The 15,749-nt window shown below is 45.2% G+C and overlaps 1 protein-coding gene across 1 annotated transcript in view; it reads left to right on the plus strand.

Annotated features, from left to right (window-relative positions):
* Positions 1-15,749, plus strand: part of PLCG1 (phospholipase C gamma 1) — a 1,097,362-nt gene that overhangs the window by 697,697 nt on the left and 383,916 nt on the right. Inside the window, exons 15-17 of the mRNA XM_069652272.1 lie at positions 2,713-2,814; positions 4,253-4,440; positions 11,755-11,955. Coding sequence (XP_069508373.1) covers positions 2,713-2,814; positions 4,253-4,440; positions 11,755-11,955 — 491 coding nt within the window. The remainder of the gene's footprint in view (positions 1-2,712; positions 2,815-4,252; positions 4,441-11,754; positions 11,956-15,749) is intronic.

The following is a 15,749-nucleotide window of genomic DNA, read 5'->3' on the forward strand; positions in this document are numbered from 1 at the left end:
ACCTGGTCAGAGTGTCCCTCAAACTCACCCCATTTTAAGAACCTCACTGCTTCCTGCAAATCTGATTTCTTATATATTGTATGTTCTTTTGGGATCAAAAGAGCATTGCTCCTTGTTAGAGAGAGTTTTCAGTTTGGTGCTAAATTCCTCCGATTTTAGAGACCCCCAGCTCGTTTTGCTGAACTTTGGGATTTTGCACTTTTAATTCTATATGTTTTCTGTGTTTCTTTTGACTTTGGTGTCTGACAAACTCCATAGGCATCATCTTTACATTGTGATACACAGCACCTTCAGTGCAGTGACACAGGGAAGTCTTAGTTTTCCCAAAGGTTTAAATACCATCTCTTGGTGAAACTACTTTTTCCAAGAGCAGTGAAGTGAAATTGGCTTTACTTACATTTTGTAACTTTCTACAACCAGTACACACTATCTTACCATAGTGTCCTGGGGGGCTTACTTAGTATCCCCTTTGTCTAGATTTCCATGTAAAATGTTTTATGTTACCCTGTCTACAATGAATGGCTGGTGGCAGTGGTTTACTTTTTCCTACCATTGTGTATTGTTTCCGCGGGCCGCAATTGCAGCTGCAGTAAGACACCCATGGGTACCCATTTCGCCCCGGTCTTTTTTTTTCTTGTTGGAAAGGTCCTCCTTGAGATTTACTCTACGTGCCAAACCAGGTTTTTTCCCTTTGTTTGTTTTGTCTTTGGTGGGATTCACTGGAGAAGCCCGCCTCTGGCTCCAGCGTGTCTGGCAGGGGCAGGAAGTGAGGGAGGTGCCGGAACGCCCTGTGCTTAATCCCCTTGGTTACAGGAACGCACCCAAAGGTGATTGGTCGGCTCGCTGTGCTCGTAGGACAGCCACCCTGCTGTGTGATTGACAGCAAGGCTGCGAATGAATGGAAGAAACCTGCATAAAAGGCAAGGCTTTTTGCTTGGAAGGCAGAGTCTACCACTGGACGAAGGAATCAGAAGAAGAACTTGGAAGAGACGCTTGCTGCAATTCATGGACGGTTGGTTTGCCCGTTGAAGCCCTGCTGCATTGCTGAAGCTCTGAATTCGCCTCGACTAGAGAAGCCCTGCAAAGAACAAATTCTCCCCTTGGGTTGGTGGGACCAATCAACCCCAAAGTGAACTCGTCTGGACATCCTCTCGGAGCTGGCTGTACTTCCATTGCTGCTGCAGGACCAGAAGTGCCACGGAGTGGAACACCAGATCGAGTGCATCGCTTTTAAGTCGGACCTGAGCTCCAGGAAGACCCTCCGGACTGCAAAGAAGCTGGACTGACCAAGCCTGAGCCACCTCAACAGAGTGCTGGACCCCAGATGCAAGGAAAGTCCATTAAGGTATCTGAAAACTACAGTGGTGTTATTTGCGAGAGCCCCGAAGAGCTGAAACGGCGAAGTATCGCTGATCTGAAGTTTGCCCATTACTGCCGCTGATCTTCCATTCGTAGTGCAAGAGTCCCCAGACGTCCTCCCTCTTGTCCCAACGACTGAGGCCCAGAAACACAGGACCTGCAGACCTACACAGGAACAGAAGCCAGCTGGAAGCTTCTAACCAAAGGTACTGTAAACCTAAGAGGACTTACCTTGTTGTGTAGCCTTGCTAGCTCTCAGTTGAGACTTGTCTTGGCTGCCCTTGCAGAGTTGCTTGCAGCTTTGCCCCTCACAAGCCCGCCAGCTTGTGGCCCTACCGTGATTTGTTTTTCTTCAAACATTTCTAAAACATTGTCCAAGACTTTGTACCTACCTGCAAGGAGTGCTTCAGCTCACCTAGACTTTTGCTTAACTAACATTGGCTCTCCTGGCTCCCTGAAAGACTCTTCTTACCCCTGACATTTTTCTTTGCCTTTCCCCCAGGAAAGGGTTAATTTTATTTGTATTTCAGGGGTTTAAAAGTACTTTTCTGCTTAAGAATATTTGTTAACCGTTGTTTTCACCCTCTAACACTTTTCCCTTTTGATCTCACACTGGTATTGCTCTAAATGTGCCAGTGATAAATCAATGTCCGAGTGTCCTGAGCATGTAGGAAGTGTCTGTGTGCCATCCCCAATGGGTATCAACTGATTTAGTGGAACTGAGAGTGTGTATTTATTTAAGTATATTTTGTGTTACATGATTGCTCTCTTCTAAAGAGGGTTTATTCAACTGACTGTTAAATAAATTAATAATTGATTAATCAATAAACCTGGTGTGTAAGTGTTTATTTTAATACCTGTCATTGTGAAACTCTGTAACAACCTTACAGCTCACATTGACCCCTCTGGAGATAGGCCTGGCTGCTTAGTCACTCTACCAACTTGTGTATTAAATGCTTATACCAAAGGTTGGGTTAACTATTGCCAAGAGGACAAGGCTGGTGCAGTCTCCCACAGGGTACGGCATACAATCTTGCTAACATTCCTCCTGTATATAAATACATACATTATAGAGTTGTAGGTCTGTGCAGGCTGTCCTGACTCAAATAAAAACCTATTGGTTTGGCTATTGTGAAAATGTGTACTACAGATCAATTCTGCTGGTTGCTTTACTGTAACATGAAAGTAATGTACTTCCTGCATTGTAAAGGGTGACGTATTTAGAATTGTTTTATTTAAATGCAAAGGTCATTACTTTGTTTCATAGGCAAAGAAATGTATAACTTGCGCCTCCCAAAAAATGTAAACTGTTGTGCTAAGTGGTACTGAATGTCATCTTGCTTTCTCCTTCAGGAGTGGAACCCACACTTCTTTGTTTTGACCAGCAGCAAGATCTACTATTCTGAGGAGACCAGCAACAGCCAGAGCAACGATGAAGAAGACGAGCAGAAAGAGGTACAATGACAGAGCGCAGAGGCCCTGCATGTCACATGCTAATGTTGTCTGGTATCCATGCATCCAGAATCGTTTTCTAAGCCGCACCAAGGGCATAGTTTAATGCATGAAGTACAGGGTGAAAAATGCATCGGATTGCACCATATTTTGTGGATGAGGCTGGGTTTGTATCACTGTTCTTAACCAAATTATTAATTACTTGAGCACACTGCTCCAGAGAGGACACTCGCACATCCCCACAAACTGCACATACCCCTTACCCATGCCCTCAAAGCAGCTCCTACAAGAACCTCAAACCATCTCCCTGCCCATACCATCTTCGGCCGCACACTCCTACGACCCGATCATCCAAACAGTCCCCCATTCACTTCGCCACATCTCACTGCTTTCCCTCTGCTCCTGGGCATTCTCTGCAGTAGTGAGTGTTTTGGAAAGCTGGTGTTGGAGTTTATATTAACGCAAGCTGATTTTGAATTAGAATTTGGATTATTTTTAATATGGTGTTGTAAATAAATCTCTTTACATGTGGCAATTAAAGTGTTGAAACAATACGCCTGCTCGTTTCAGCAGTGAGGTTTATTTTTGTAGGCAGGTTATTTGCCTGAATGCGGTCTGTCAACTTTCTTGACATGAACAGAGTAGCTTTGAATTTGTCACATTTGTCCAGCATATGAATCTTTCGGACAGTGCTTGTGTCCATCACAGGGCAGTACAGAATGTCTTGCATACAATTTTATGTAGAATTTGGAGTTACGGTGGGAATGCAAGCACTAGTAGTTTTCCTTTTACATGACAAACATGTTTTAATTAGTATTTATTGTTCATCTGAAATGACTAGCCGTGCTTCTGCATAGAACCACTAAGAGAACATGTTTCTATTTTTTGTCCATCTAAGTCTGATGGTGTAAGCTCACTGATAGTGTGACCAGATGAAACCCACAAGTCATTAGACATTCCTTTTGCGTTGCTGGGCTCTACATCTACAGCTCGTTTGTACCAAGCACAGAAGTCCCAACTTTTTCATTTGAAATTACTGTAACCAACTCAGAACTCCCAGAATGCATTTGTTGGTAGCTCTGTGAAATTGAGTCATCAACTGACTCTAATAACCCATGCCTTGCATCCTTTCTGGTGGTAAGCCATTACTGCCTATGAAAATATTAAGTGTGTGCCAGTTTCATAAAAGTTGTCAGTATTTAAAATGTTACCTAATGTATTATATGAATGCACTAATGAGACTATCTGCCTATGTAAATCTTCACTCTATCATGACTCAGTTAGGTTTTCTTTCATGCTTGTGAGGCGGGTAGAATGCCCAATCATGCCCCAAGCTTGTGGGCAGTGCCACCTTCCCCGTCCCACGCCATAACAACCTTTCTTTGAAACGGAGCAACAATGACACGTAGAAATAGTTGTATTTTTGGTTGTCTCCGGTCAGGCCAGCAGCAGCACTGAGCTTCACTCCGCAGAGAAGTGGTTCCATGGGAAGCTCGGCGCGGGGCGTGATGGGAGGCACATCGCAGAGAGACTTCTCTCAGAGTACTGCATAGAGACCGGCGCTCCAGACGGCTCCTTCCTGGTGCGGGAGAGTGAGACCTTCGTGGGGGACTACACCTTATCCTTCTGGTGAGCAATTCTATGTTTGTCACTTCTAAAGATCTCATAATGTTCCTAGACAATATATAACATAGTTTCCCTGTCCACAGGTGCGTAATTATATGAATCTTAGGTTGAATTTATTTTCTGCTTTTCAGGTTTTGGGCCCCAGGTTAAGCATTCAGAGAGAACTTCGAGTATGGAGGCTTTGTAGTAAAGCTGATGAAATTGAGCCTTTGGAGCACCTAATTAGTTTTGGCTACTAAGTGACGCTGAAAGCGCTACCTTTAAGCTGAAGCTATTGACATTAAAATAAGAGCTTTAACGTAACAGCTTCAAATAGGGGCTTTGAATGAGGGTCTCTAATGATTTTCAATGCAAATGACCAGTGCTCCAGATCATATTCAGAAGTGGGAGTATTTCACTCCCTGATTTTTAAAGTTGAAAGTAAAATTATTTTTATGGGATTAAAAATGTAAGTCTAATTCCCAATGGGAGTATTTTTATCAGCGTGTCAAAATGTTTTTACTTGAAAACGGAAACGTTTTCGTAATAACTATTTCTTTGCACCTAGTTATTCATGCACATTAAAAGATACACATTTACTTATCTTGATCAGGCAGTTACATGGTAGTTTCTTCCTGTGGTATTACATGCACTAAAGGTCCAGACATATCCATGGAGTTGTGCGAGTGAAAACAGGGGCACAAGGTTCTCGGTTTCCTATTTTTTGTTGGCAGCATTTTTACTCACTATTTTTATTTTTGGGTAGTTTTTGCCTATTTTTAGGGAGTGAAAGGGGCCGATACTCCACTTATCTGTGGGGCTGCGCCCAAAACCCACACCCCTTATGCACTCTTTATCTTCATTTGTATTGTGTGCTGAATTTGGCTGCCATTTTTACTTCCAAAATGGCAGCCACCATGTGTTAATGTTAATTAAGTTATTTGACTTGTTTGATGTTTTAAAAAATATTTACTACACCTTTTCAGTAATGTCATATATTTTAATGTATTTTGTATTAAAAATGAACAACTTACTGTTATAGATACGTTTCGCTGAAAATGGCACTGAAAATGTCCATGTACTGATTTGTGCGTGTTGTCTCTAGTGTTCAGTGATGTAGCAGTACCTTATTGGACGTGCAGTTAGTGATGTCATTGGGTCTGCAGTATGTGCTTTCTTCGGGAAGGTAGCCATTTTGTTTCCACAATACTGTCCATGGCACTTATCATTATGTGTTCCAAAATGCTCTCCCAAATATATTCCACAGCAAGTGATCTGCATTTCAAAGAAGCTGCGACGTGCCTGAGGGTTGGTGAGCTATCGGAATAGAAGCAGAAAAGAAAGGTTTCACAAGCAGGATAGCTCACTGCACACATCTGTCTAAGTCTATCTAGCGCTCAAAAGCAAACGTCACACGCTCTAAACATGAAGGACTTCCGCCTCACTAACAGATACCACAAAGACAATGGCAATTAACAAGTACCACCACTATATCCCACGAGGCCCTGGCCAACTCCCTCCTATGTCTGTTTTGCTCGTGTTGCACCCTCTCTCAATAGCTTTCTGTTTTTCTCTATGCCCCTTGCCATTCTTTTCCACACCTGCATTCCTTCTCCCATCCTCCCTTAAAACCTTGCACGCTCTTCCTTTCACCTTAGTGCCTACAAATGCAAAAAGCAGTAAACGCCAAATCTATTGGCTTTGCTAATGCTTGTTTTTGAATTCCATGGATCAATTCATTTGCGCTCCTGGTTCTTTACTGATTTATAAAAACCTTTTCAAACCATTACGTAGTCACAACTTTGGAGACAGATATTAGGAGGGGAGTCAATCCCCCTATTCCGAAACCTATGTGACTCCCTTTCTCTGTACATTCTATCCTCTGGTCCAACGCACACTGCTTGCCACACCTTGGATGCTCATCAACAAAGACATCCCACTTTCTATTTCTCTCACTCTCATGGATTGATCATTCTCTTCTCTCTTCTAGCTCTCTTCTCGTTTGACAGTAGTACACCCTACACCACTTCCTAGCTCCAAGGTCATAAGATCCATGAAAAGAGTGTCAGCGGCTGCCTTTGCCTCCACCTACTCTCCTCCTTCCACCCCTGCGGCTGACTCCCACCCTGATACTGCCCTCTCCTACTTTCATCGTTCCATCTCCAACACTCTTGACATTCTTGCCCCTGTCGTGAGGGTCCGACTGAGGCCTGCCGAAAAGTCCAACTCTTGGCACGACCCCGATTTGGCTGCCCCTAAATGCGAGTGCAAAGCAGCGGAACTGAAATGGGGCTCTTCGGGTACACCCTCTGATAAACTGGCCTGCTGCCTTCTTCAAAGGCAATATAGACTCTGCATCTGCTCCAAGAAAAGAGTCTACATTCAAGCCTGCATCTCCGCGGCGTCTAACAACATGGCAAAACTCTTCAAATTTTGGAAGGAACTGGCCAACCCTACCGCAGCCGCATCCTCTACTACACCTACGCAGGCCCTTTGCTCGGCCCTGGCTGTGCACTTCACCACCAAAACCCAGGACATCCTGTCCTCTCTCATCAGCCCCCCGTTTACCCTCCACAGCAAATTCTCCTGGGCCCCCCTCGGCCGCCCCCACTCCTCCCCCTCTTCTCTCCTCCCTCTCCCATGTCACACATGAAGAGGTTTCTAGACAGGTCTGGTCTATTTTTTATTTATTTCATTGTTTTTTTTATAACGCATCTAATACCGTACCATACCGAGTTCTGTTTCCAAGCGCAGATCCGTGATTCGAACCTCTGTTGCTCTGTGTTGTCTTTCTTCCAAGACCAGCGCGTTACCCCTGTGCTATCCTCCTCCAAACAGGTGGACCCCTGCCCCTCCAAACCAATCAAGGACAATATTGACACTCTCGCTCCAGCCTTAACCGACCTCTGCAACCTCCCTTTCGCCACTGGAGTTTTCCCCTCTCCTCTCAAGCACTCTTGCGCATCCTCTGCTCAAAAAGCCCTCCGCCGACCCGTCCATTCCTTCAAACTATCACCCGAGCTCCGTCACCTCTTTCCTGGGAAAACTCCTGGAGAAGCTGGCTATCACTCAACTTACCCTCCATACTGAATCTGTTGGTTGTCTCCATGACCTTCAGTCTGGCTTTAGAGCATCCAGAGGGCCAGAAACTGCTCTTCTGAACACTGGTGAAGACCTGATCTAAAATCTGGTCCCCGTCTCTCTCTCTGTCCTCATTCATCTCGACCCCTCTTCTGCTTTAGATACGGTAAACCACAACATCCTGATCACCCGTCTTCGTGATACCCTGGGCATCACAGATCAAGCCTTGGCATGGGTCGCCTCCTTTCTCTCTGACCGGCCCAACCAGGTAGAACTCTGGCCCTTTCTCTCCTCTACCACTCTCTACTTGTGGTGTCCCCCAGGGATCTAACCTTCCCCCCTGGTTCTTCAATACCTACATGGCCCACTTGGCCCACAGGATCTCTACCTTTACCTCTAACTTTCAGTGTTATGCGGATGACACACAGCTCTTTCAGGCTTTCCTCAGCCTCCTCCTCCTCGCTCATCCCTGATTGTCTATCCGCAATTCAGGCTTTGTGTGCTGCTAACGATCTATGCCTGAATGCCAGTAAGACCGAGATCATCCTCATTGGGCCCCTGATCCAGCTTTCCCACGTTTTCAATGGCCTGCCTCCTTTGGCCCTGCGGCCTCACCTACCAATGAGGCAAACATTCTTGGGGTCATATTCGACTCAAGTCTCTCCTCCTCTTCTCACATCTCGGAAATCTCCAAAAAGTCCAACTAGCAACTGCACCTCCTCAGAGGTATTCTACCTTTTCTAACTTTCTCCCAGAGGCTCATCACCTCGAGAGCCCTGGTTCTCTCTTGGCTGGACTATTGAAACAGCCTCTTTCTCAGTCTTCCTACTTATACTCTCCGTCCTCTACAACTCATCCAGAACAGAACCGCAAGACTTATCCTTGGCCTCAAGCCCCCGCACCATCTACAAGGCTATCTTCCTAAATACTCTCCCTCTAGAGTCCTCTGCTAATCCTCCAACTCTCTGCGGCTGAGCCGCTTTCACAAACAGAGATTTGGGGGTAGATCGTTATCCTCTGCAGGTACCTCCCTCTGGTAAAGCCTCACTGCCTCTCTCCGTCTTAAGCCGGAGCACCTTAAGTTCAGGAAACTCCTCAAGACATTTCTTTTCTCTTCCACCTCTCTCCCTCTCCCCTGCTAACCTCCTTTCTTTTCTCTCCACCCTCATTCTCCTCCCAAAGTTTTTGCTGACTGGTTGCCTGGTTCACCTCCAGAGCTACAGGTCCCAGGCACCCCTGCCAGACTTTTGCACTTGCCTCTGGGCCGCTGCACTTGTTCAACATTACTGCACTTTCAGCTTGCACACCTTGAGCGGGGCAACCTCTCTGCACTTAAAGGCATGGTCTAGTAAAATATTTTATTTAAAAAATAGATAGGCAACATTAAAAAAAAATACTAGCATTCTCTTTTTTTAAAACTTCCTATGTAAAATTTTGAGCTATTCAAACTCAAAATTCGCAAAAGCAAGCACATGGGCGCATCCATTTTGTGAAATGGATGCCCGCCTGTGCTGGCTTTTGCGGCAATAATGAAGGAAAAGCCAGCCAGCTGTAGTAAACAAAAGCTACCGCTGGGTGGCTTTCCCTTCATTAGTGCTGTACGCGGAGGACGGGGACCGGAGACCAGAGCAGGAAAGCTGCAGCTGAATCTCGGTAAGTGCTATTTATTTAAAAAGAAAAATAAGCACTAACTCTGTTTTTTTTTCTAAGTTTTCCGGGCTGGAGGAGCCCGGAAAACTTAGAAATAAAACCGCAGCTTTAAAAATGTTGTATTTATGTTTGCCGTCGCTTTTGAAGCGACCGCAAACATAAATACAACGTTATTGTGTTGGAAAACGCTGCAGTTTTTCTTTCCAAGTTTCTCAGGCTCCTTCGGCTCGGAGGAGCCTGAGAAACTCGGAAAGAAAAACCGCAGCGTTTTCCAACACAACCGTGTTGTGTTTCTGCCTGCTGTGGCTATCACTTTGGGTCTCCGGTGCTCCCAGGGGAGCACCGGAGACCCAAAGTGAAATCCAAGGCAGGCAGAAACACAACACGGTTGTGTTTACATGCCGCGTAGTGTTTCTGCCTACAGCTGATTTCCCATTTGGGGCTCTCGGGCTCCCCGTGGAGAGCCCGAGAGCCCCAAATGGGAAATGCTAAATGCTGCGTTGTGTCTGCCTAAATCTGCTTTCCCATTTGGGGCTCTCGGGCTCCCTGGGGGGAGCCCGAGAGCCCCAAATGGGAAAGCAGATTCAGGCAGAAACAACGCAGTTGTTTTCCGCAATGCCGCGTTGTTTCTGCCTGAATCTGCTTTCCCATTTGGGGCTCTCAGGCTCCCTGTGGGGAGCCCGAGAGCCCCAAATGGGAAAGCAGATTCAGGCAGAAACAAAGCGGTTGTTTTCCGCAATGCCGCGTTGTTTCTGCCTGAATCTGCTTTCCCATTTGGGGCTCTCGGGTGGGGAGCCCGAGACTCCCAAATGGGAAAGCAGATTCAGGCAGAAACAACGCAGTTGTTTTCCACAATGCCGCGTTGTTTCTGCCTGAATCTGCTTTCCCATTTGGGGCTCTCGGGCTCGGGAGCCCGAGAGCCCCAAATGGGAAAGCAGATTCAGGCAGAAACAACGCGGTTGTTTTCCGCAATGCCGCGTTGTTTCTGCCTGAATCTGCTTTCCCATTTGGGGCTCTCGGGTGGGGAGCCCGAGACCCCCAAATGGGAAAGCAGATTCAGGCAGAAACAACGCGGTTGTGTTGGAAAACGCTGCGGTTTTTCTTTCCGAGTTTCTCAGGCTCCTCCGAGCCGGAGGAGCCTGAGAAACTTGGAAAGAAAAACCGCAACGTTTTCCAACACAATAACGTTGTATTTATGTTTGCGGTCGCTTCAAAAGCGACCGCAAACATAAATACGTTTTTAAAGCTGCGGTTTTATTTCTAAGTTTTCCGGGCTCCTCCAGCCCGGAAAACTTAGAAAAAAAACTGCAGCTAGTGCTTATTTTTAAAAAAAAATAAATAGCACTTACCGAGATTCAGCTGCAGCTTTCCTGCTCTGGTCTCCGGTCCCCGTCCTCCGCGTACAGCACTAATGAAGAAAGCCACCCAGCGGTAGCTTTTGTTTACTACAGCTGGATGGCTTTTCCTTCATTAGTGCCGCAAAAGCAAAAGCCAGCACAGGAGGGCATCCATCTCACAAAATGGATGCGCCCATGTGCTTGCTTTTGCGAATTTTGAGCTTGAATAGCTCAAAATTTTACATAGGAAGTTTTAAAAAAGAGAATGCTAGTATTTTTTTTTTATGTTGCCTATCTATTTTTTGAATAAAAATTTTTACTAGACCATGCCTTTAACCCAGAGCCCTGCTGGAACGGACTCTTTGTTCCCCCCCACAGTCCCCGCCTTCTCTGCCCCTCCGTCTGTACGTATGCATGACCTAAATGTACTAGGACCAGTAAGTTTGTCTTTCCTGTCTGAACCCCCCCCCCCACCCGACCTAGCCCCCCACCACCCCTCCCTAGCTTGGTCTCAACTGTACCATTTCATGCAGTTGCACTAGGAGAAATGTAGTCAGGCCTAGTATGATAGTTTTTTCTGTTTAGATCATTCAGAATCTTCAAGGCATAAGAATGATTACTGTATTCCCTTGTTACCTTCCCGCCTTGAAGCGCTTTGAAGCACTTCACCCGTGTGTAAGCTCTATATAAATAAACAATAAATAAATAAAATACTTTACAGTGTGTGGAAGCCACAATGGAGTGCATTAGCAGTAAACATGTTAATTGATTGTCATGGCAGTCAACCTAGTTCCCACATCTTCTGTCTTGTGTGCCTCCTGCTGTTGTGTGCTCACTTTGATATCACTCAGTCCGTAGCCTCATACATGTGAGCGTATTCTTGTTCATTCAGTAATGACTGCCCTCCTGCACCCCATGCAGTTTCACTCATTCCCCCATCTGATCGCAGCAATGTACTGTCTTGTTCTCATTTGTTTACTTCAGACACCTTCATGCAGTCCTGTATTACTTGGATCTTACACCTCTGTGGAGACGTATTCGTGCTCATGTTTATGGTCTTCTGGCATCTCTCTTATCTCTGCCTGTATGTCTAGCCTCAGGCTCATACCTTACATTGTCCCCGCTTGGTGACTGACACGAGGGGACTGAAGCAGTGTCTATGAAATTGCCTGCATAGTTGCATGTTGGCTGGAGTGCTGGATATTGCTGCTGCTGTGATTACCTGTTGGATGATTAAAAAATAATTGATTGTCTTTTTGCTACTTTGCAGGCGTAATGGGAAGGTACAGCACTGCCGCATCCACTCCAGACAAGAGGCCGGGAGCCCGAAGTTCTTCCTCACGGACAACCTGGTGTTTGAAAGCCTCTATGCGCTCATCACCCATTACCAGCAAATGCCGCTGCGCTGCAACGAGTTTGAAATGAAGCTGACCGAGCCTGTGCCCCAGACCAACGCGCATGAAAGCAAAGAGTGAGTGTACGCGTGCGTAATAGTGGTCTGGCCGCGTGACGTTCAACTACTGCGCAGACCGTGGGATTGTAGGTCTAGACGTGATGAGTGGAGGCAGGGTTCAAGCTGCAAGACTTAAAGTTCACGCAGATATTGGAACGAGAGTGACTTCCGTAGGTGAGCACGTCTGAGAAGCCAGGTGCTCACTAGAGGACTCCATTGTCTTTTCATGTAGGCGTACACAAGCGAAACCATAATGTAGTCCTTTACCTGTTAGTAGGCCTTATAATGCGGAAATCATATTCTTCGCCCTCACTGACTGCTCATTAGTCCTACAACACATCAAGGCAAGTATTCCTTATGTATGTTTTTTTCCATTTAAAGTGCTTTTGCTTTCACCCAAGGATTAACCAAGAACGGTGTTTTTTGGCAACTACCACCCTAACATTTTTCACTAGCAGACAACTCTGTAGTCACGAGAAACTAAATCTATTTCTCCCAAAACTCTTGTTAATCTTGTTAATCAGAGATTCTATCTAAAGAAAGAATGGAGAAGAAATTCCAGGACAGTGCGATGAGAATGAGCTCGGGGGAGCTATGGCGTTCAGTTTCTTGTAGCATGGATTGGATTCATTTTGCAGTGTCCCACAATGTTTCATTCTGACTCACGGACTGAGAAGTGGCATTCAGTTTCTTGAGAAGAGGGCACAATGAAATAATCTCTCTGGGCGCTTCCGGTGCCTCCATTGACCCTAATTGCACTTGTAGCTGCAGGTCAGCTAGCCCAGGATCAGAAGTCACACCCTTTCTAAGAACCTGATTGGCTGAATGTTTAAGAAAAATGCAGGTTCAAGAGAAGAGTCAAGAAGCCAAAACATTGCTCAATGGTAGGATAGTATTCTTTATCCAGAGAACATTTTCAACATGTTTTTTAGCCAGATAGAAAAAATCCCTTAAAAGGACCTGTCACTGTTACTAGAGAATTGTTGTGCACCAACTGGAAAATGATGAATTCTAACCCATTGTCTGCATGGGCGAGTTGTGTTACGTCATATATGTTTATATAGTACCAAATGCCCAATGGTGTTAAAGTTCTGTGTCACAGAGGATGTCATATCTGAGTATTGAGATATTGCAAAGGGAGCCTAGCAGGTCTATGGGCTGAGTTGTAATAGAAATATATGGGTTTTACATGTGTTCTTTAAAAGGCTTGGGTTTGGTTGTATTAAGTCACAGAGAAGGATTTTCCTGATGCGAGGGCCTTGTACTGCAAATGTTTTTCCTCCTGCTTGACTGTAGGGGAGGAAGGATATCTCCGGGGCAACACGTTTGTCTTGGAACCAAGAAAACGCACAGGTTCGAATCATCCCGATCACGCAATTAGAAACCACTCGCTGGTATTAAGCGCGTTATAATAGAACAATAATAATAATTAGGTTACATCTGGGAACTTAAAAATGGACTGGAATTAGAAGGCCTCCTGCTTCTTTTTGTGTGGCGTGGCCAAATTCTGGCTGTCAGATAAAGTGGAGCTTAGTCAAAGAGCTATTGATGAAGTAAAGTGGTTAATTCGAGCCTGTATTGGGCGGCAGTGCACTGTACGCAAGATTGACATTATATTGGGGAAAGGAGGGCAATTTACCACAGTTCGTGCAATTGGATTTCGAGGTCCTTGTAGTCTGTTTTTGTGTACATCTGGTGTATATGGCACTGCAGTAGTCCATTTTGGTACCTGTTTTAGCGCTCATATATTGGCCTAAATGCTGTTTGGAAAGGGGCATGTGTGATGGGTGTGGAGGTAGTGATAAGACCTATGTGCAAAACCGTGTCCAGACTTGAATAAAAAGAGACTTGCAATGTTTTCATCTGTTGGAGGATCAGAAGGTCGAGAGAATGTTATCCAGTGGCTAATGAGTAGTGTATTTATTAAATTAGTGGATAACTAAAAACTCTTTTTGAGCTATTTAAATTATGGTCTATCCAGTCTTTGATGGTAGTCCAGAGGAAGGTGAGTTTGAGGTTATCTAGTGAGTGCAGGGCCTTGAGGGTCCCGGCACTACATTGGATACTTGGGGGATGGTGAGATTATTTGAAGTCAGCTAGGCGTACCAATTTAAGAAAACTGAGGTGGACCACTTAAGAGCAGTGTCCGGCACCCTGGCCACAGATGGCAGTCTTTCTAGGACGCGTTGTTGCTCCAGTGTGTTAAATTCTGCTGAAAAGTCATGCATGCCCAACAGTCTGTCCTTGTGCTCATACATATTTCCATAGCGGGTTCTTGCGATCGTCAAAGAAAGCTTCTGTGGAATTGAAATCTGGACTGGTGATCTCCTAGGGAATTCTGTTTGGTGTCGTAGTACAAGTGCTCTTTCCAGTATCTTACCCAGGTAATGCCCATTTACTGTTGGCCGGTAATTAACTCACATGTTAGGGTACAATGTCATTTTTTCTTTTACAGTGGAGTAATTAGATATATTTTTGGGAGATCTGATACTATGTATTTTTGACGAAGGCCATAAATAAAATGGCAAAAGATCACCTAGGCAGTTTCTAAGTATAGAGGTGGGCAATGGGTTACCTGGGCATGATGTATTGTTCTTTGAGTAAAATAAATAAAAATAAAACTTGGGAGTGGCAGAATCTTCAGCAATAGAAGGTATATTTCCATCAAGCAAAGGTGCGGTTTGTGTCTTTGAGGCTTTGCTGTTAATCCTGAGTTATAGCACATTTTGGAGTCAAATGTGGATTTATTGAATTAAGCCAGATCAGCATATTGGGTTAATGTTTTGTTCTCTAGAAGTCATAGAATGGAATACTTGTTTGGTTGAGTTTGCTACTTGTTTGATTCCCCTTAGTCTCCCTTTTGGCTGAAATTAGCTGCTTCATATTGTTCCCCGACAGTTGCTAATACAGCTTTGTTTTCAGGTGTGTTAACCTTGTACCATGTTTTGGGGCTTGCCATAGTTTAATCGGGACGGAGCTGGAGTGTTATATTGCACTGGCTCCACCACCTGTAGAGGTCAGGGCGAGGTGGCACTGGGGCAGCAGCAACAGCCTTCAATAGATGGATGGCATTGGATGAGATTCTGCAGGGGGCCAGCAACCTGCATCCAAGTGGTGAAGTTAATCCTATTCTACAAAGACAAAGAAGGGAACATGCATTATCCAGGCAGCTGCGTCTTGTTGAACTTCTGCCACAGACGCCTCCTATGTCTGCATTCCCTATCACAGGAGCTGGTACTGTGACGGATCATAATGCCTATGGAATGGGTTCTAAAAAGCAAGTTGCAGAAAATCAAGCAACCGGAAGTGTCCCAATTGATGGTTTGCAGACGTACATCCGAATGTTTAATGACAGAGTCAGTGACTCCGACAGTTGTAGGCATTATCTGTCCCGTCAGTGTTTTCTCATTACCCCATCAGACTGAGCATCAGACTCTCCTTCACGTAGGATGGCCCGGTCCCCCCAATCATGGCACTGGTACATTTGAAGGTGGAACCAAATGTCTTCATACAAAGGCCCATCTTCATGTTCTTTTGCACAGCGACACTTGATCAGTTTTACATGGGGGGCCATGGACTTTGACAAGCGAGGACTCTAACCCCCAGATTTCCCAGCACTTCATTCTGGATCTGATGTTCCATGAGGGGTGTTATGGGGCATTTGGTTCTATGGGTATTTTTGTCCATAGACCCAATATACTTTGAACATGACACATAGTCCCTGATTCACACAACGTTTTCCTATGGGATTGCGCCATTATAAAACGCTTCCACAAATCAGGCCCATACAGTTTTGAATTAAATGGTTTGTT

This window comes from Ambystoma mexicanum, chromosome 3p, assembly GCF_040938575.1.
Source record: "Ambystoma mexicanum isolate Mex_15411 chromosome 3p, UKY_AmexF1_1, whole genome shotgun sequence".
NCBI lineage: Eukaryota > Metazoa > Chordata > Amphibia > Caudata > Ambystomatidae > Ambystoma > Ambystoma mexicanum.